The sequence below is a fragment of the Euleptes europaea genome, chromosome 3, assembly GCF_029931775.1.
Source record: "Euleptes europaea isolate rEulEur1 chromosome 3, rEulEur1.hap1, whole genome shotgun sequence".
Classification (NCBI taxonomy): Eukaryota; Metazoa; Chordata; class Lepidosauria; order Squamata; family Sphaerodactylidae; genus Euleptes; species Euleptes europaea.
This window is the reverse complement of record NC_079314.1, coordinates 91,495,866-91,516,339: the sequence shown is the minus strand read 5'-3', so window position 1 is coordinate 91,516,339 and position 20,474 is coordinate 91,495,866. Positions and strand designations below refer to the sequence as shown.

At 44.6% G+C, this 20,474-nt stretch overlaps 1 protein-coding gene across 1 annotated transcript in view; it reads right to left on the bottom strand.

Moving 5' to 3' along the window:
• Positions 1–926: 926 nt before the first annotated feature.
• BAIAP2L2 (BAR/IMD domain containing adaptor protein 2 like 2) overlaps positions 927–20,474 on the bottom strand; it is a 33,560-nt gene continuing 14,012 nt past the window's right edge. The window contains exons 8-14 of the mRNA XM_056847412.1: positions 19,223–19,363; positions 15,486–15,624; positions 14,541–14,781; positions 11,953–12,024; positions 9,064–9,250; positions 4,165–4,205; positions 927–1,107 (exon numbers count right to left, since the gene is read on the bottom strand). Of these exons, the coding sequence (XP_056703390.1) occupies positions 1,032–1,107; positions 4,165–4,205; positions 9,064–9,250; positions 11,953–12,024; positions 14,541–14,781; positions 15,486–15,624; positions 19,223–19,363 (897 nt within the window). The 3' untranslated portion in view covers positions 927–1,031. The remainder of the gene's footprint in view (positions 1,108–4,164; positions 4,206–9,063; positions 9,251–11,952; positions 12,025–14,540; positions 14,782–15,485; positions 15,625–19,222; positions 19,364–20,474) is intronic.

The following is a 20,474-nucleotide window of genomic DNA, read 5'->3' as shown; positions in this document are numbered from 1 at the left end:
TATCTGCTGGATGTGAGTTAGGGTTGCCAGGTCCCTCCTCGCCACCAGTGGGAGGTTTTTGGGGCAGAGCCTGAGGAGGGCAGGGTTTGGGGAGGGAAGGACTTCAATGCCATAGAGTCCAATTGCCAAAGCGGCCATTTTCTCCAGGTGAACTAATCTCTATTGGCTGGAGATTAGTTGTAATAGCAGGAGATCACCAGCTATTACCTGGAAGTTGGCAACCCTAATGTGAGTAGAAGCTAGGCTCCCACAGAAGAATTCCAAGGACCTTCCTACAAGATCAGAGAAAGTTCTGAGGGCCGTTCCAAGTACTGCATAGAAACAAGCAGGAGTTAGCCACCACGTGTGTACTCAAGAGGGAGCCACTGTCAGTGGAAGCTATCTGATCATAATAATCCTATTTCAAAACCAAACTAGACTAGATGATCGTAGCACTGTGAACCTGTGATTGTGATGGGAGAGAGGAGGATGTGTTTAATCTCTCTCTTTTTAAAAAACTGTTTCTCGTTGGTTGGGCAGCACAACTGCCTCACAACTTTTAAAAATCCCTAAAACTAAACAAAACCATGTTATAAAATGACACAGAAACTAATGGATTGTGACTGGGGAGGGATAGAGGAGTTGGGTAGCTCAACAGTGAAATTATGTCACAAATTATAGCTGGTAGATGCCTGTCATGCACTTCTCTTCTTTTATAAAGCTATGATTGGACTGTATGGGCTGGGGAGTATATCACATTCTCTCTCTGATGGCTCAGAAAAAAAGCCAGTCTTTGTGTTGCAAATGAGGGGAAATGCACATGATCATGCATAAAAGCCCTAAGAAAACTAAGCAAAATGACTCGGGGACCTTATTAACTGCTACAACACAGAATGTATGAAAAATAAAACGGAAAAAGGACCCGACCTCCACTCTGGTTCGCTACTTTGTGAGAAAACAATTCCAAGGGAATGCCAACCTAAACTCTGAAACAGGAAGGATTGCTCTGTACAGCTTTCTGTGCCATTCACCCACTCAAACCCAGCCAGCTTTCACCGGATGATGGGTGCTGATCGGTCATTGGTCACAGTTGGGCGCAGCTTCACAGTGGCAAAAGGGTTAGTGCCCCTAGAAAGAGACAAAGGGGAAAACTAAATCTCTGGAAACAATGCAGAGCAAGCCACATTACAACATAAAAGGCAACTCAGTCACTAACTCATTCTAAACATAATTGTCATGGACACAACTAATACAATAGGACATGTATCGGTAAGGGTTGCCAGTGCCTGGCCTTTGTGGGGCTCCTCTGGCGATTTCAGCCCTGTAGCGGGGAAATGCCCCAACCTATTCTAGCCACTCTGTGACAGAAGAAGAATCACCTTTCAAACATCTCTGTTCTTAATATCACATTGCTTTTTAAAAAATATTTTTTATTATTTTTCAAAAATATCAAACAAAAATTCAGCAATTAAAATAATCAACCAGTGAAATGTGAAAAACATTGACAGTATTCATATAAAATCAAGAATATATTGACTTCCCCTACCCTCCCTCCATCTCATAATGAATTAGTAGCCTCTTTTGTATAAAATTCTAATCCTGATATTGTTATTCATACCTATTACTCTCTTTAACATAATTATTCTTCAATAAAGGAAAAATTAATAATCAATACTGTCATAAGGAAAAAAGGTAAAAAGAAAAAAAATGTTAATAGATCTAACTAGTAATAAATGGATTAGAACAACAGAGAATAATTAATTACTTGCATTAAACATTAATTATTTTATAAATCCTCCATTTCTCCCAAGCCCTCAATATACTAATTGTATTTCTAATTCTTGAATGTCATATATAACTCCATATCCAGTAAAGCCAAGCCTGTTATTCAATTCCTTTTTTTTTTATCCCTTCCAAAAGAAAACCTAGACTCTTTTAAACAAATTCCTTTGTCCGGAATTTCCAACACATTCTTCTTTTTCGCAGTAATGTTAAGCGCCGAAGGGCATCCTTGGAAGCTGTTGATGAAATTTCTTCTGCTGGTGAATAGACTCCATAATAAATCTGCTGCCCAATTTCTTCCATTCCAGTATCCAAAAGGGAAATCGCTGTAATTTCGGTTTTTCTACCCTTTAAGTTCTCCAGGCCAGTAATAAAGAGTTGATCAGGCAGATTATAAAGACAGAAGTCAAAGTCACTCTCGGTCGAATCCATTGTAAACAGCTGGAATGCTGCAAGGGATTTATTATAGTTGCCTGTTTCCTTTGCAAAGCTGTTCTGTTGTTCATCTCTTATTTCAACTAGAGATCCCTCTAGTGTCATCTCTGGTCTCATTGCGATGAATTGGATTTTTATATCCTTAAGATCATCAAGAATGATGTCCAGTTTTTGGTTGATAAGTTGATACTGGGTGTTCACCAAAACAAGAAGTTGATCCAGTTGTTTAGTCAGGCTTTCCATGGTTGCTGCTTCTGAGAGTTCTTATAAGGAGTAGATAACAGAGTCCAGACAATTATAGCAGTGTCGTAAATAACACGGAGGTACTGAAGGAGTCTGAGTCGTAAATCTTCCGTCTTCCTTTTGTTCAGGAACTTGGGAAGAGTTTGCCGGTTACTCAATAATGCCACACATCCGATTCCAAGTTCTCCAAAACTCTCGCGATGATAAACTGGTTCCCAGAAGGACGTGGCAGGGAGACTTGTTTTTGTTAGAAAGACAACACCTCCCTCCCCCTTACACGTCGTGGTGTCTGATTGGTGCCTGGAGTGTCTTTCAAAAGTCCCGGTTATTATGTCTAGCCGCCGATTAGAAAGATAAGATTCCTGCCTGCTTATCTGATCCTTTCTTGTTTTCAAAGAGTCGATAAAGAATGGGGTAAGGAGATACGGATTTGATAGATGAGTTTAAACAATCTTTTGGAGCTTCCAGACCAGGTAAAACAAAAGAGTTCTTTTTAACTTACTCAGATTTTAGGAGAGTAGGTACTTTGCTTCTTTATAGTTGTTTAGATGGTGAAGATAGAGGAGGACTGAGCCTTATTGCCGAAGCAGCGTTCTTGGCGATAGTATATCCCTTCTTGCCAGGCGGGACCGGCATCTAAACCTCCGGGGGATTTGGAAAGATCCCTCAGATAGTTTAGGGGTCAGACCGCTCTTGTCGTCAGCAGGGAATATCCTGCTTCCCGGTCCACTGATTAGAACCAGGTTGGGGTGCTATTCAGCTCCCCAAATTGAACGTTACTTGGATTTCCCAGGGAGAGCAACCCAGGAAACATGTGCTCAGTCCAGCTGCACTACCGGAAGTCAATATCACATTGCTTTTGAAGGCCAGAGATTCAAGAGGCTGTTACACGGCTGAAGGTAAGCAAGCAGGCTTTACCCTGCTCCCTGTTCCCTCTGGGAGGCTGCCTGGGTGACGCACAAAAGCTGTTCTGACAGCCGCTTTTTTTAAAGCAGGATATATATAATAAACAAACCACAGAAATAAGTGGCCTAGAGACTGAGTTTGAATCCATTTGAATCTTTCCTTTGCCCATGAATTCACTAGGTATTTTCAGGTTAAGTCACTTTCTCTCAAGTCTCACCCCATAATTTGGGATACTCAACCCATTTTCCAGGGTTGTTGTAAGGATTACAACCTGAAAATATATGTGAAGTCATTTTTCTAAAAGTCCTGTCAGTGTCATGTTATACATTGGAACTGACAAGCTTAGGGTCACTTTTAGAAATGATAACAATAATATCTTTTCATTTATAATACAGGCTTTTAAAAACCTGTGAATATGGTTATTGTGGCATGTAATGCTTGAAAATAGCCATTTTTTAGTTCAATCAATAGGCAAGTGGCAGATACGGTCAAATGGTCTGTTAGGTGAACAGACATGGTCTTACACCTTCTTTCTGTGGACATGCACTGCCTTTAAGATTTGCAAAATACCACCTTTATAATATGGCATCTGGACTCTCCTCCTAGGGATATGTTCTCTTCTATGCTAAAAAATGCTGGGTATATATTTCTAAGAGGATGAAAACAATAACCTTTGACAATGCACACTACAGGTTGGTGAGGCATCACACAGACATGGGAAATACAAAAAAAGTGTATCTTTACTATATGCTAGGAGCAGACTATGGAAAGACGATAATCACATTGTCAATCCCAGACTAGCATAGAGCCAAAACTTACCTGGGGAACAGTTCTGGTGGATGCTCTCTTCCTGTTGACTTCTGCAATCAAACAAAAGCATGGTGAAGGGCTAAGGAGGAATAGCTTCTGAATTTAACAGACAAAACAGGAAAGGCAGAGACATGCCAGATCACACACTCATATACTCAGATGGAATCTGCACCACTGACCTCCCAGCAGGATAATGTAGATCCAGCACATATACAGCCTACAGGATATGTACCGTGCTGTGTCCCTCCCTCCACTGGCAATGCAGTCAAGTTGTATCCAGTGTGGATAGCATGACAGTAAAATAAGGGATTGTCACATGGAGTTCTCTCACCCCAAAGCATTTCTAGTGAAGAGCCCACAATAAAGGTATTTTACCTGTGGCACTATAAACTGCCCCTGTGTATATAAACAGGTGCAGGAATCCTCCTTTTAGACATGACACCCGTGTAGATAAATGCGTGTCAAGAACCACCACCACCCTGTTCTCTTGCTTTTCACTCAGTCTGCATAAAAGCACCCACATAACATTCCTCAATCCGAACATTGCCGGCTTCCTTGAGCTTCGCTAGTTGTTATCTAGTCAAAGGGACTCTGATGTTCCCTGTAAGAAACTTTCTGTTCGGACCTAACGCATGCGCAATTAGAGAATCGCTCGCTGCCAAAGTTGCTGACTTGTTAACATTAATAGCCAAGAATGATGCCATGGGAAAAACAGAAAAGTATCCTTATTGTTAAAAGTCTATAAAAGGTTGATCAACGCTAAATGAAAATGTGATTCTTTCTGCAGTGTGACTGTCTTTTGGTCTCGGCTAGAGAGATTTGATCCCAGCTTGTATATTTAAACTGGTACCTTTAAATAGTAAAAGCTGTAAAAAGTAATTCCTGATCTCCAGTGTGTTATCCTTGATCAGATCAACCTGGGGTAACGTTTTTCTAGGCACAACACTAGTCATATGTGAAGACAATCCTGCATTACTGCTTTCCTGCACATATAACAGTAACCCAGACAGGGCTTCAGTATACCATATATGAACATGCAACTACTACTAATTCCCAATTGCAAATAAGTTCCAAATCATTTGTCAGGGAGGTTTGATCTCAGCTGCCCTCAGTACCAATCTTTACCTGACATCTGCAGGAAGCCACTTTGAACAGCTCCCTAATCCCTTCACCCATCATTACCACACAGACCTTTGTTTCTTACAGCTCTTGCCCAGGATGATGTGAGTGTTGCTATCCAGCAGTCCTCCACTTACCGTGAAGCCATCCTAACCACTGTCCTGCAATTTCCCACTCAAATTGCAGGAGATAAATTTGGCCCACCCTGGCTAGCTCAGACCTTGCTCATAGAGAGAACAGAACACAAGGATCCTTTGTCTTGCTTCTCTGCTCCTTGCTTCTTTTCTATGCCCCTTCCTCTAAAAAGTCACACCTTGATAGTCACTATTTGTAGCCTTTGCTAGTTTTCCCTCACAGTTCAGCTGTTGTTTTGTAGCAGTCAGTAGCTTATCACTCACTAGAAACAGCTTCTAGAAAGTTCTGCTTGTTGGATGGGAAGAGTCACCCATCCCTGTTTGACCTCCTGAAATATGAGCCCTTCACTGGAACCGATCTTTCTTTTGGTGATGGTTTATTTTCCAAGATGTCTTACTGGCACAGTTCAAAACCTATATGGGGCACTGCGTGTTTGAAAACACAGCCATGTTTTTTTAAAATCCCCTCCTGCACAACCTTTCCACGTGGAGAGAGATTTTTAAGAATATAAGGAGAGCCCTGCTGGACTGGTCCAGTGGTCCGTCTGGTCCAGCATCCTGTCTCACACAGTGGCCAACCAGTTACTATGGAGGGTCAAAAGCCAAGGTTGGGAGCCCTTTCAAACAAGCTGAAAACATCTAGAGTCCAAACACACTTCAGCAACACCCACCACATCTAAGGCTATGTTCACACGAACATAAATAGCTTTAGGTAATGAGTTTGAAACAGTAGTTATTCCAGGAAGCTGGGGGTAGGGGAGAGCAGGCAGTTTCTTTCATTTGTTCCTGCAAGAGTTTTGTTTGTGGATTTGTCAGTCATTAAAAACATATCAAGCTGCTTTATACTAAGGTCCATGCAGCCCTGTATTGTCTCTATGGACTAACAGTAGCTCTTTGGGGTCTCAGGCAAAGTTCTTTCCCCACCCCTTCTCCCTAAAATCCTTTAGCTGGAGATGCCAGGAGTTGAACATGGGACGTTCTTACGCAAAAAATGTGCTCTGTGGCTGAACTATGGCTTTATTCCTAGTAATTACTATGTCCCCCAGTGCTTTTCAACAAAAAAAGACTGTAAACCCTCTATACAGAACTCACACAATTTTTAAAATGCATGACATGTGATATGAAAGGTTCTTTTAAAAGAATAACATGCTGCACTTCTGTGCAGTGCACAGATATTTTGCAAACAGCAATACAAAACACTGTAATCACAAGAGGGCTACATTTAATTATGTGAGGATACCCCAGACTTTCTCTTCTGCTTGCAGTTGCACAAAAAAAGGCATTCCCTGGAAAGGCTGTACTTCTGAAGAGCTACCAGAATTATTACTCCTCTTTCTTTCCACACTTCAGCTCCTCTCCCAGTATCAACAATACCAGAGTCAGAGTTAGGGTTGCCAACCTCCAGGGACCAGCTGGAGATCTCCTGCTTTTACAACTGATCTCCAGCTGATAGAGATCAGTTCCCCTAGAGAAAATGGCCACTTTGGCAATTGGACTCTATGGCATTGAAGTCCCTCCCCAAACCCTGCCCTCCTCAGGGTCAGCCCCCAAAACCTCCTGCCAGTGGAGAAGAGGGACCTGGCAACCCAAGTCAGAGTGTTAAGAATGTGAAGTGCATTTCTTTCATGGACGTAACTGTTGTGTGAACATGGCCTAACTCTCAATCCACAGCAAGCAGCAAAAATGTTGTTTTCCTTTCCTAGAGGCCGAGAGCCCCAGGTTTCCGCACAGCACAGCACTAGCATTCTGCTTCCATAGCTTCTTATTCAGCACTTTTGGAAGAGGCACCCCAAGATGCTCAAGCAGGAGGCATGGAAAGGTCAGCATTTCCACCTGCTGGCCAGGCCCCACCCAAATCCCTTTTCAACACTCAAAGTCCTACTATTAGCAGAAAGAGCTGCTGCCCCGGAGCCACCAGAAATCAGGCTGAGATGTCATGGAGCAGAGCAGGGAACTGAAGGGACCCTGGAAAGTGAAGAGAGAAATGACTGAGACTCTCCCACTGGGGCAAAAAAGCAGGATGCCTAGGCTGGAAGGAGGAAGGAGTTGAGACAGACCAAAAGGGACTTGGTTGAGAGTACCTAAAATAAAAGGGGGGGAAGAGCTCCAAGTAGGCCAGTTCTAAAGCCTAAGTAAGAACTACCATCACAAATTAGAGAAAGAATTGGAGATGCTCTATACACAGTCCAGGATAGAGGGTGATGTTCACTGAGAACCAGGAAGGAGGGAATCTCCTTGTGAAGTTCTAATGGTGCCGATGCCGCACAGAAGTACTTGTGAATGTTTTTCTAAACCAATGTTATTCTAGAGCCGAGGTCCCCAACTCCCGAACTTGGTGCCCTTGGGCACCATGGCACCCTCTGACACCTTTCCTGGTGCCTGCCAAGTGTTTTCAGAAAGAGGGCAGAGTGAGGTGGAGCTTTTGCCCAGCAAGGTGTCTGATTGGCCACTGGAGATCTGATTGGCAGTGCAGATTTTTAGAAACATTGCTTTTGGCAGCAGCTGTGACCACAGCAGAAGGATCTTCACTGTGTGACTGAAGATAAGCTGTGGCAGCCATTGTGTGGCTGGCTTCGCCTCCTGCAATACCCATTTTCTGGCTGTGCCCACCATCCTGTGTCAGAATTCCAAAGGTGCCCACAGGATCAAAAAGGTTGGGGATCCCTGTTCTAGAGCAATTATTCCTATTTTTCAATCTTCGGGAGCTATCGTTTTAATTAGGTGTCATACACAGCCCATGTGCCACAAGTCTCCGGTAGACACCTCCAGATATCCATCCCATAGTTTACATATACACCTAAGACCAAACAGCTGATATAGACTAGCCAGAGCCAATGCTCTGGTGCTTTCCCTCATGCCAGCTTACCCAAACAGCTTCTTCCTGAATCTATGAGCAGTGCCTTACAAGTATTATTACATAGGAATCAGACCTAAGTAGCTGGTTCCTGGGGGTAAAAGAACCTCCTTGCTGTTAATGTTTAGCCTATATAGCAACAGGAGGCAGGCTCAACTTCACGCAACCTGGAAAATCTGGAGCCTTGTTGCTGTCGGAGAGAGAGCATGGAGCTTCCCACTGAAAAGCAGGAGGCTGATAACGAAGTTACACGATAGAGAAAATGCCACAAATTCCCAGCTCTACTTTTCCAATTTCCTATCTCAGTGCAATGGATTCAAAGGCCAAAAATCACATGCTTGCTTACAACATCACTGCCAGTGGTCCTAACAGAGGGGCCATAACCATGTGACTTGCCTGGCAACGTGATTCACCATTGAATACTTCACTGGAGTCCAATCACTTAGCAGCAGTGCATTAGCAGCAACCACATCTCCTAAACAGCACACAAACCTAGCCTGAACCAGCCCCCTTTGTAGGGCTGCCAACCTCCAGGTATTAAAACTGATCTCCAGCCGATACAGATCAGTTCACCTGGAGCAAATAGCCTCTTTGGAAATTGAACTCTATGGCATTGAAGTTCCTCCCCTTCCCAAATCCCACCTTCCCCAGACTCCGCCCCCAAAATCTCCAGGTATTTCCCAACCCAGAGCTGGCAACCCTACCCCTTTGTCAAAGTATGTCAGAAAGTTATCTGTAGACCATCACCAGTCTGTGCAATAACAGTTAGATCTTTCGGTCTGAGGTGAACTGTACTCGTACCTTGGAGTCTGAGGTGGTGGCTGCAGTATTAGCCACACTGCTTCTACGACTGCCAGCCGCCACCAAAGCAGGAGAAGGGCTTGGCGACTGGGGTCTGGTAGGAGTGTGCCAATAATCGCCTGTAGATGGGGCACTTGGCCGATCAATGAGCTCATCCACACTATGACTGCTCCGCAGAGGAAAAGGTCTAAGCAAAAGGAAAAAGAAAGGATGATAAACAGCCATGAATGGGGGAGGAGTCCTGAAAATGGTTCTGTGTAACGACTTGTCTAGGAGTCAAAAATTTCAGGTTCAAAGCTCACTTCAGCACCAAGCTAGACCTCATATGAATGACCAATAGCTTTTTTTCCCACTGGAGAAGCTGCTTCAGCAGCAGCAGATCAGGCATGGAGACAGGACTCTCACTAGGGTTGCCAACCTCCAGGTGGTGGCTGGAGATCTCCCACTCTTATGTGATCTCCAGGTTGATAGAGATCAGTTCACCTGGAGAAAATGGCTGCTTTGGAAGGTGGACTCTACGGCATTATACCCTGTTGAAGTCCTCTTCAGGCTCCACCCCCAAAATCTCCAAGTATTTCTCAACCCAGAGCTGGCAACCCTAATGCTCACACTGTTACCCTGACTGATTTTTCTCTGCCTTAAATGCCCTGCAATGGATTTCCCCCTTGGGGAAATAAGTCCAACCAGGCTCATGGTGCGTACGTGTATGTGTGTGTTTGTGTGCGTGCGCCATTGGGGAGAATGAGAAAGAGGAAAAGTTAAGTATTATTCTCTTCTCTTTCTCTGCTCCTGATTGCCCCTTTTGGAGAATGGAGTTTTTGAGCAGAAAGATGGCATTTGTGTTTGTGCGTAATCCCTGTGTGTGTGTGTGCTGTCAAGTTGCAGACAACTTATGGCGACCCCTTTTGGGGGGGTTCATGGCAAGAGACTAACAGAGGTGGTTTGCCAGTGCCTTCCTCTGCACAGCAACCCTGGTATTCCTTGGTGGTCTCCCATCCAAATACTAACCAGGGCTGACCCTGCTTAGCTTCTGAGATCTGATGAGATCAGGCTAGCCGCTATGTCCGCACTTCGTTTGCAGCTCCGATTTCTGCGGGCTTTCCTTGCATGTTCACACTTCATCTCAACTGAAGGATTCCGGAGACGTCTCCAGAGCACAATTTCTCCGTGTTACGAGCATTCGCTTATACGGCGAATTAATAGAAATGAAACGTTTTCCTCGCCCGGAGCCTTAAAGTGCAAACAGAAATCTGTCTTCACTCCACTTCCTGCTGCCAGTCCACCCCCCACTCCTCCCCCACCTCCCTAACTGCCCACACTCGATTCCCGCCCTTTTTTCTGCTTTGCAGAAAAGTGCAACTGTTTGCGCGAGCAGCGGCAAGTTTGCTACTGCCTCATCAATTGCAAAGGGTTTTTTTTTTTCATTGCTTGCACGAAACGCCATGAGGTTGTGTCATCTTTCCTCTGCTCAAAATAATTGGAACATCTGTGGCTTGCGCTTGTGCCCACATCATGTCGTTTGATCGGGAGGGTTTGTTGGAGGCGATGTGCAACATCTCTTTATTTTTGACCGCTTAGGCAAAGGCAGATGTGAGGGGTGGGATGGCGGCAAGTTTCGCTTTCCCAAAGTAAAACTCCTTCCCTGCATTACAATCACAGGTTTTGTTTGTCCCCTTTTTGCTGCCATTTTTTAAACTGGCTTTCCCGCAACCGTTATGAAGTGCCCCACGAATTTTCCTTAATTTCCCCTGGCGCTGACGCTGGACCAATCGCTGTCCTTGTTTCGAGCACCGAGTGGGCATGCGCGGCAGGCTACCACCTCAGCCAATCACAATGCTCCTTCGAGCTGGCGCGTGAATGCTGCCGCGCAAGCATGGGAATTTGACGGCGGTCATTACTGTGATGGCGGAAGCGCTGCCCCCGTTTCTCTTCAAAAAAATATGCTCTAAATCGGGGAGTGCGAGGGGAAAACATACGAATTTTATCTAATTCAGCGGAGGAAGGTGTTGCGGCGGGAACAAAAATTTTAAGTCGTGTTGGATGCTTGTGTACTGGACACGTTTAAATTGTGAGGTAAGTTGCTAGTGCGTTCACAGGCCAGGTCAGGCACACCGCAGGCTGCTTCTCTCCCACCCTCCACAAGGGGTTCCAAATGTATTTTACCCTCAAAAAACAACTGTCTGGAACTCAGGAGGGGGAATAGCAGGGGAGAGGGAGATTAGGAGAAAGAAAGCAACAAGCAAAGAGTTACACACAAAACCCATCTCCTCCTGCAGCTGCTTTTCACTAAGAAAAGCAAGTATTGTTAACACATATTGTGTGTTATGCCGTTTCTTTCATCTGACCTCGATGCTGATACCGAGGAAAATTTACCAGGTTGCAAAATATTTAATGCATGTAATGGCCTTAAAATTGTCTCAATAAAATGGTTCTATTTTATACCAAGCTTTAAGGGATCATGTTGTTTTTGTAGAACAGTTTTTCCATACAATGTCAATGCTTAAGACCTTGTCAATGAGCAATAAAGGTTGTTGTTGTTGTATAACCTTAAAACTGGCCAGAACCATTACTTCAAACTACATTTGATTGGGACTGGCCTTGATATCTAATAACACTTACTGAGGCCTGGCTCATCTCTGCCCCCTTTCCCAGCATCATCCCCCCCCTTGCCCTGAAACCCTACCCCTCCTAATTGCAACACTCCTCGCTATCTTCCTTCTTCATCTGCCTTCCCTTCCTTCTCCATGTCAACGCAGAAGGCAGAGGTGTGCCCTGTCTGTCTGCTCCAAAAAAAAAAAAGGCTGGCCCTACCCTGGACAAGACTCCATATGAGAACAAAGACCAGCACATGTGAACTTCAGAATATATGCAGCTCAAGTTCAATGTTACCTGGGGATGTTCTCCTCGGGTTCTCTCACCTCCTCCAATGGCTTCACAAAAGCTTCAGGGAACCAACCACTCCTAAAACCAAAGACAGATGGCAATGTGTGGACAAAGTGCCATCAAACCACAGTCGACTCATGGCGACCCCAGCAAGGGCTTTCAAGGCAAGTGAGAAGCAGAGGTGGTTTGCCATTGCCTTCCTCTAGAGTCTTCCTTGGAAGTCTCCCTTCCAAGTACCGACCCCGCCTAGCTTCCAATATCTGACGAGATCGGACTATACCATGCCGCCTTCCCTCTCATACAGATGGCAACAGCTGCCCATTATGGACTCCATCAGCCAGGCCTTTCAAAAAAAATAAGTCGTACCTTTTTATTTTGCCGAATAGCTCAGTGTGTTGTACACGATGCCCACCCCATTTTTTTCTTCACAGCAACCTTATGAGGTCAGCTAGGCTGACAGTGATTGGCTCATGGGAACATGGGAGCTCCATTGGTAAAGCAAGGATTGGAAACTCGGGCCTTTTATGCATGGCTGTTTCCCTCGCGGTCACCCCCCTCCCTGACTACTTCGGGGCTTTGTTTTGACTATGCATGCATTTTCCCACTATCAGAGGTCGCCTCGCTCCGCCCACCCCCCATGTTTTGCCGGTGTTTTCTGGATACTGGCTGAAACAGCATCCAGAAAACGCGGGGGAAACGCGGGAGAGAGGGAGGCAACCTCTGACGGTTGGAAAATGCATGTTTATTAAAACAAAGCCCCAAAATAGTGTGAGTGGGGCGACTGCAAGGGAAACAGGCATGCACAAAAGGCCTCGTCCAGTCTTTTAATAACTACATCACATTCTCTTCAAGTTCCCTACATGATACATGAGAATGGTACCCATACCTTGGGGCTTGGCATTCTTACCCCATTCTTACCCCATGATTATTGAACCCTGCTTTAGATGTTACAAGCTTTATACTTCAACCCAACAAGAGTCACCTAGATGTCTTGAATCTCAGTGAGAAAGGAAGACTACAAAAAGCATAATTAATTAATTAATGCATCAGAGAGAACTGTGTGGATTGAATATGGATGTCACAGCAAACTGAGGTTATGTAGAAAACATCCTGATTTAGGAAACTTTTGGTCTCAGCTCCACATTCTTGGAGAGGAGGGAGCACGTGAGTTGAAGAACAAACTAGGCTCTTATCACAAACAAACTGTGACCACCCCTCTATTTTCTCAAATGCCAGGTGCATGGCAGGGCATTTCCCAGTTTCCTTTTATGCCACCTCTCCAAACCATGCTTTGCTTATGATGTATGAATAGAGTCTTGGTGTCTTGCGTCCTACTTCTTGTTTCCAGCAATGGAAGGGCACTTCCACTGACAGAAGGAGGAGTGATTTTCACCCCTACCCCCTTGCACTGCACACACCCCAGTTTGCCACCTATGTTACTCCTGAGGGTCCAGTGACCTTCAGGAACATAATTTCAGGAGCCTCCATGGGCAGCAGGGGGAGGGGAAAGCAGGAAAGTCATGCTCTGCAAGGTTCACTCCTATAGCTGATTGCATTGGGTACAAGCCAATGGGCTGGATCCAGGCCACCAGGGCTTTTGCAATATAAAAAAAATCGGCATTAGAATACTGGTATATCAATATACCACTGTAATAAAAAGTGTAGCAGGTTCTCTGAATTCCCAGCTTTTGCTTTTTAAAAAGCAAGTCTCTTTCCTCTTCTCTTGTGAGGACATGCCTTTTCTCTTATATCTCTGTAAGGGCAAGGGTGGGAGACTTACTTAAAAAATAAAGGTGAGAATTCAGAGAATCTGCCACACCTATTGTTACAACAGTATATCAATATAGTGATATTCTGGTGATGATTTAAAAATAATAAAAAGCCCCCTGGTGGCAGGGGGGGCAGAAATGGCTGTTGTAAGAACAGGGTCAGGGACAATGGCTGCCATATGAGCGAGAAAATCCAAATTTTCCCACATACATAGCGGACATCCCAGCTTTATTGCAATCTTTCCCAAAACTTTGGAACAATGCAGGTTTAAGAAGGATCGGAGAAATGCTGAGGAAACACCCTGGAGGTGCACGAATACTGCACAATGCTGTGGGGAAGCAGGAAAAAAAATCTTCCCAAAAGCATTGAACACAGGGCAGATAACCTGTGCAGAAATGACCATTGTCTCTAAATGATGTCAGAGGGATTTAGCCTGTAAACCTGGGATACTTTGGTCCTCTGAATTCACTTATACCAATCTGACAGAGTGATTTGAAGATAAGAGCACCTGCCTCTCTTAGGCTGCGTAAGTACTCTTTATGTTTGGTGTTTGATGGAGAAACCTCACCATAAGGTGAAAAATATCTGATTCTTTTTGTATTTAGCTTTCCAGTCAATACAGTTTAACAATGAAAACTGTTTGTCTCTTCCTTTCACCATATGGCACCTCTGTATACTAAGGGTTCAATTTGAACCTATTTCTTAAAGATAAGTCCCCCATGAAGGAAGAATCTGCTTGGTCAGCAATGCCAGTGAAGGGTGATTTCGCCAAAAGCTTTCTCAGCCCACCCCAAATCCATGGACGTGAATCTGAGCACACTTACGTGGATGTGCCTTCCAGCCTGCCATAAAGCCAGCCATTCTGTGCTTCTGGTATCAACACGATAACTATGTCTCCAAGGCTAAACTGCAAAAGAGTCCGGTTGGAACCAGCAGAGTGAGGTGCTATCGCTCGGACTTTCAGCACACTATTGCTGTTCTCCTCTTTGCTCCCTGCTTCTTTCCCTCCTCCTGCCTGCTCTCCAAAGGAGCTAGAACGAGAACGTTGGCCGGTGGAGAGGGAACCTGCAAGAGACAGAATAACTGAGTGAAGTTACAGTGCTGCTTGATGCCTCGTTGACTTGAGAAATGGGATAGTTCCACATATATCTCAAATGCCACTTATAAAAGACCCTGGACATGCCCTGGATATTTTCTATGGCCGAATTACCAGTGCATTCGAGGCTGAAGTGCCCCGCATATTTTTTTAATCTCTTCACGCTGAACTGTCATTCCAGACGTCACTGCGAAACCGGCGCATACCTGCTTCGCATTTCTTAAGAGCCCCTTTAATGTGACCTTTTGTATTTGCTCCACCCTTGCATCGAAGCATTCACTGAAGGAAGCATGCAGAATCACAGCCACTGCTTAGCTGTGCGAACGACTATTGCTAATGGCTATGCAAACAAAGGAACGAAGGAGCAGGCGAATGTGGGGGGGTGGAATTTGTTTGACTTTCTCTTCTTGCATCGGGACCATGAATAGTCATTTTAAAGGTTGGATTTAAAAAATCAGCATTGAGCGAGGAGCAGAATCAACCCTGCATAAATAGCCTATGATAAATTACTACATTTAGGCCACGTGCTTACCCAGCTTCACTGCCCTGGCTGAATGTCACAGCCTCACCTACATATACCGGGCATTTTGGGGAAATGTTTGTTGTTTGAGATTCCTTATCTCCCATTAGATGAGACACGCTGGAAGGCCTTTTAGTTCCCCTCCCCTCTTACCAGCAGAAGACGTTCTTGGCAGGGATCTCCTCTTTGGTTCTGTCTGAGGAGAAGGCATAATTTCCACAGTCTCCTGGGGGAAAGGGCTGGAGCTTCGTCCTGTCATCAGTGTGCTGAAATCACTCATGGGTCTCTGAGGCTAGAACAAGACAATGAAGGGTGTTGAAAATTTATTCATTTTTTAATTAAAATGTCCCCCAATAACAGGGACCCAAAAAGGCATACAACAAAAACTGAAACTTCAAATAACTTACAATAAAACCACAATATACATAAAAATAAAAATAAAACTAGACACCAGTTTAGAACTGCTCATGACCACTATCTGACATCCATTCCTAACAGTCTCAAGAAAGCTGTTCCACAATACAGGAACTGTCCCACAAAAAACAACACCCTGATCAGAGAAAATCCTATAGCAGGAGACACCTCAAAGAGATGAATGACAAATGCCTCCTAAAGACACACTGACATCCTTTCTGTCAGAATTCTGTCGGGTTGTTCTGTGGTTTTATGGTTTTATATCTTTTGTTGTTATTGTTATATTGGAAATTTTGGTGTTGTAACCCGCCCTGAGCCCGGCCTTGCCAGGGGAGGGCGGGCTAGAAACACAAAAATAAATAAATAAATAAATAAGAATATAGGCTAAACTGAATGTGACATTGGAAGATCTATGAGCAGCTCTTCCCCACATTAAAAAGAATAGAAATAGTAAGCTCTTCTTTTTATTTGTATGTTTTTATTTTATAACATTTCTACCCTGCTCTCCCCAACCCGAAGGTCGGGCTCAGAGCGGCTTACACAAACTAAAATATAATAAAACAATAACCCATTAAAAATGTAATTTAAAATACAATGTAAAATAGCCCAATAATGCCACTCAATGGTGCTAAAGCTCCAAAAATAGCAATCTGCAGGCGGCAGATGAATCTAACCATCCCCTAAGGTGGTATAGAAGAGGTGGTGCGCAGCAACAGGGAAAGGGGGGGTGAGGAATAGGGAAGCCAGTAATTATAACAAGAACCGTCGCTGGCCTCAACCATAAGCCCAGCTTGTTTTTAGTAGGCTTCTGCCTTTCCCTGCGCCATTTTCCCATCCCACGGACAGCTCTGGGAGAGCATTATTTGTCCATGAGGGGGCTGCATGTGCCCCCCCCCCCCCGTGTCAAAGTCGTGATAAAAACTGGGCCCTGACACACTTGGGAACTTAATTCCTAGTAGGAGCTGTCTGAGTGTAAGAGGATCTGAGTTGATTCAGGGAACCTCAACTCGACCTGTGGCAAAAAAAACATATCATCTAATATTGCTCCCAGCAGAGACCACAATAGACCACAATGGGTTTAAATTTCAGGCAGAAAGGTACCGTCTGGATATTAGGAAACATTTTTTTACAGTGAGAGTAGTTCAACAGTGGAATATGCTGCCTAGGGAGGTGGTGAGCTCCCCCTCGTTGGCAGTCTTCAAGTGGCGGCTGGACAAATACTTGTCAGGGATGCTCTAGGCTGATCCTGCATTGAGCAGGGGGTCGGACAAGATGGCCTGTATGTAGGGTTGCCAGGTCCCTCTTCGCCACCGGCAGGAGATTTTGGGGGTGGAGCCTGAGGAGGGCGGGGTTTGGGGAGGGGAGGGACTTCAATGCCATAGAGTCCAATTGCCAAAGCGACCATTTTTCTCCAGGTGATCTGATCTCTATCGGCTGGAGATCAGTTGAATTAGCAGGCGATCTCCTGCTACTACCTGGCAGTTGGCAACCCTACCTATATGGCCCTTTCCAACTCTATGATTCTATCACAACCGGTGGAAAAGTTTTTATTCCATGAGACAATGCCTCAAATTGTCCCACAAGTTTTTAAAAAGTCTTTTCCTCACGGGAAAAGAATTACTGCTTTCTATGGTAAGCTACAGAGAACATTAAGCTGTCAACAAGCGGTTTGCCCTGAAGCTTACCAGAGAAAACAGTAAATCCTTTACCCTGATGAACATTTCATGCTTGAATCACATATTGGCAATCCGATGCAGTACTACATAGAACTTTTGCATATGTCATGTGTTTCTTTTTTATTTTATTTTGCAAGTTGGTGCAGCCCCCTCTGTGCTCACTTGTACAGACTTTCAATTCTGCCTTGGCAGCTTTAACTGCCAGAATTCTGTTTTTCATTTCAAAACATTAGATTCTCAGGAAGCTGAACACTGTATTCAGTCCAAATTCCTGTACTTGTATGGTGTGACTATGGAATGGCGAAACACACAGTTCAAAACATAAGCGGCCAAGGAATGTAGTGGTTGTGTTTCTGGCCAGGCTGCAGCAGCTCAGTCTCTTACACCCATGGACCTCTTTGGGGCTTTCTCAGGCCAGTCCACCCCATAATAGATCTTCCATGAGCACAAATAAAAGCATCATAGAGAAAAGAAACATTCTGGTGATGTCTTGACCCTGTAAAAAATGGTTCCCCCTCCAATTGCCATCATTCCTCTCACATCAGTCCGCCCCTTTATTAAGGTCATAACTGAAGGCTCTCCTGTCTTCAGATGTCAGACTGGTGACTGCTGGGGACCATGGCTTTCTCAGGTGACACCCAGGCTGTGGAATAATCTGCTTAGAAACAAACCCTTGGCTCCTTTTCAGTGTTCAGTTTGGTACCAAGCTTATTTGAAAAAAGCTTTTAACTGAGATAGCTCATACTTCAGTTATCCTGCTGCTGTTTTGGTCATTAAATACAATTTTGGTCATTAAATACAACATTAATTTTCCCTCAGAACTGAATTTTAGATAGAGTTTTGTCAGCTGCCTTATAGACTGCAGAGAAGGTCTTAGCCAGTGGGCAATGGGGGCAGCTGTCCCAGATCCCGTGCTGGAGAGAGGGGCTGTCCACGGCCCCAACCCCCCATCCCGAAGGAAGGAGGGAAAAGAACGAGCTCCCTCTGCCACTATTCTCACCTGTTCTGTTCGGGGCTCGGACTGCCCACTCGCAGCGACCGCCACTCACACCTGCCCCATCCAGGGCTCAGGCAGCTGGTTCAGCAGCAGCCATTTGTGTCTGCTCTGTTTGGATCTCGGGCAGCCAGTTTCCAGTGACAACTCCTACCCACCTCACACGAAGCAAGGGTTCCCCTTGCTTGGCTCTAGTGAGCAGCAATTCTCAGGCCCCATCCTGGACTTTTGCTCAGGGTCCCAGAATCGCTGGCCATTTATGCTTGGTAATTAGCAGCGTGTTCCAGGCTGAAGTGCCCTGAATATATAACGCTGAACTGTCATTCAGGAAGTGACTGCAAAGCCGGCGCGTACCTACTTCACATTTCTTAAGAGCCCCTTTAATGCGACCTTTTGTGTTTGCTCCGCCCCCACACCGAAGAATACCCTCAAGGAACCATGCAAAATGACAGCCGCGTGTTAGCTATGCAAACTGCAGTTGGTTAATGTAAGGAACAAAGAAGCAGGCAAGTGGGCGGGTGAAATTTCTCCTTTTGCGTCGGGACCGTGAATAAGCATTTTAAAGGTTGCATTTTTAAAAAGAGCTTTGAGCGAGCATCAAAATTGACCCTGCATAAATGGTTACTGAGACCGCCCCTGATAAACTGAACTGTGGAAACGTAGGCTATTAATATGCTAGATAAAGAAACGATAACAGGAAAGGACTGGTGTTGTTTGCCTCCTTTCCTGGACAACTCTACATCACAGTCACTTGTTTCAGGAACCGTTTCTCATAGAGGGCTATGGGTTACGATCATGTTCCTTACCGTCTCAAGGTGGGTAGGAGTCAGGCGGCCTGACGGGTGGCCTTGGCTGTGGGGAGCGCTAAGCAAGGTTGGGACAGGATTGCGGCTGGCCTCCAACTGCTCCTTCCACAATGGTGACTTGTTCTGGATGATGCCCCGGGACTTAGCAGGAGTAAAGAAAACAGTAATGGAGTCAGCATACTGAAGAAGCATAAAGTCATGGCCAATCCTCTTTAAAGGATTGGGAGGAATTGGGTCAGGCCTCACACATCAACAAACATGTCTATGCTTCAGTGTTTGAGAGGAACAGATCCTTTCCCTTGCATGGCAGTAACAATGGTCATTGCAAACATAATCGCAGGCCAGGATAAATGTCGGGACTTTAGTGTACTTTCCATGTGGCTTGTTGCTTTGTTTGACCTACAAATTTCATTGACAGCCTCCTGTCCCTCACACCCCCTGACACACCAATGGCTTGGCTGATCGGCTGGGCTGGAGGGAGCTTTCGCCCCAGACAACAACAGCAAGGATTACATGCTGGCTGAGCTCAAATTCCTCTTAGGTGGTGTTTTTTTTAATAATTTAAAATGTGTATATGTCACTTCTCTTCATAACTATATTTGAAGCAGCTTACAACATAAACAATAAAAGATCAACAAAACCAATAAAACAATAAAACATCAACAAAACATTGCATGGCAAATATGGTAGTTATAACAGAATATCTTTAAAACATGATAATTTCATAAATATCCTTTTTTTATTCTTTTCCCATTATGGCAACTTCATAAAGTTTTCAAGGCAAGAGACATTCAGAGGGAGTTTGCCATTGTCTGCCTCTGTGCCACAACCCTGGATTACCTTGGCGGTCTCCCATCCAAACACTAACCAGGGCTGACCCTGCTTAGCATCTAAGGTCTGGCAAAATCAAGCTACCCTGGCCTATCCAGGTCAGGGCAGTATTAGAAAGAGCCTGCAAAATCACAAACGACTAATATTAGGGTAGGGTAGCTAACTCTAAGAGCAGGTTGAAAGACTGGAGCGAATAAAACATCTTTGTTTAGACCAACCGGGGGTCCGCGGACCCCCAGGGGTCTGCGAGAACTAAATTAAGGTCCACGAAACAAAGTTATAAACCCATAATAAATTAATATTTTCAATTAAAAGTTCTCTATTATAAAAATATATATTCAAATATTATTCTAAGTTTAATGTTTAACTAACAGTTATGATTAAAGTTTATTTTCAAATTCTCGGAATTTTTATTTTGAAC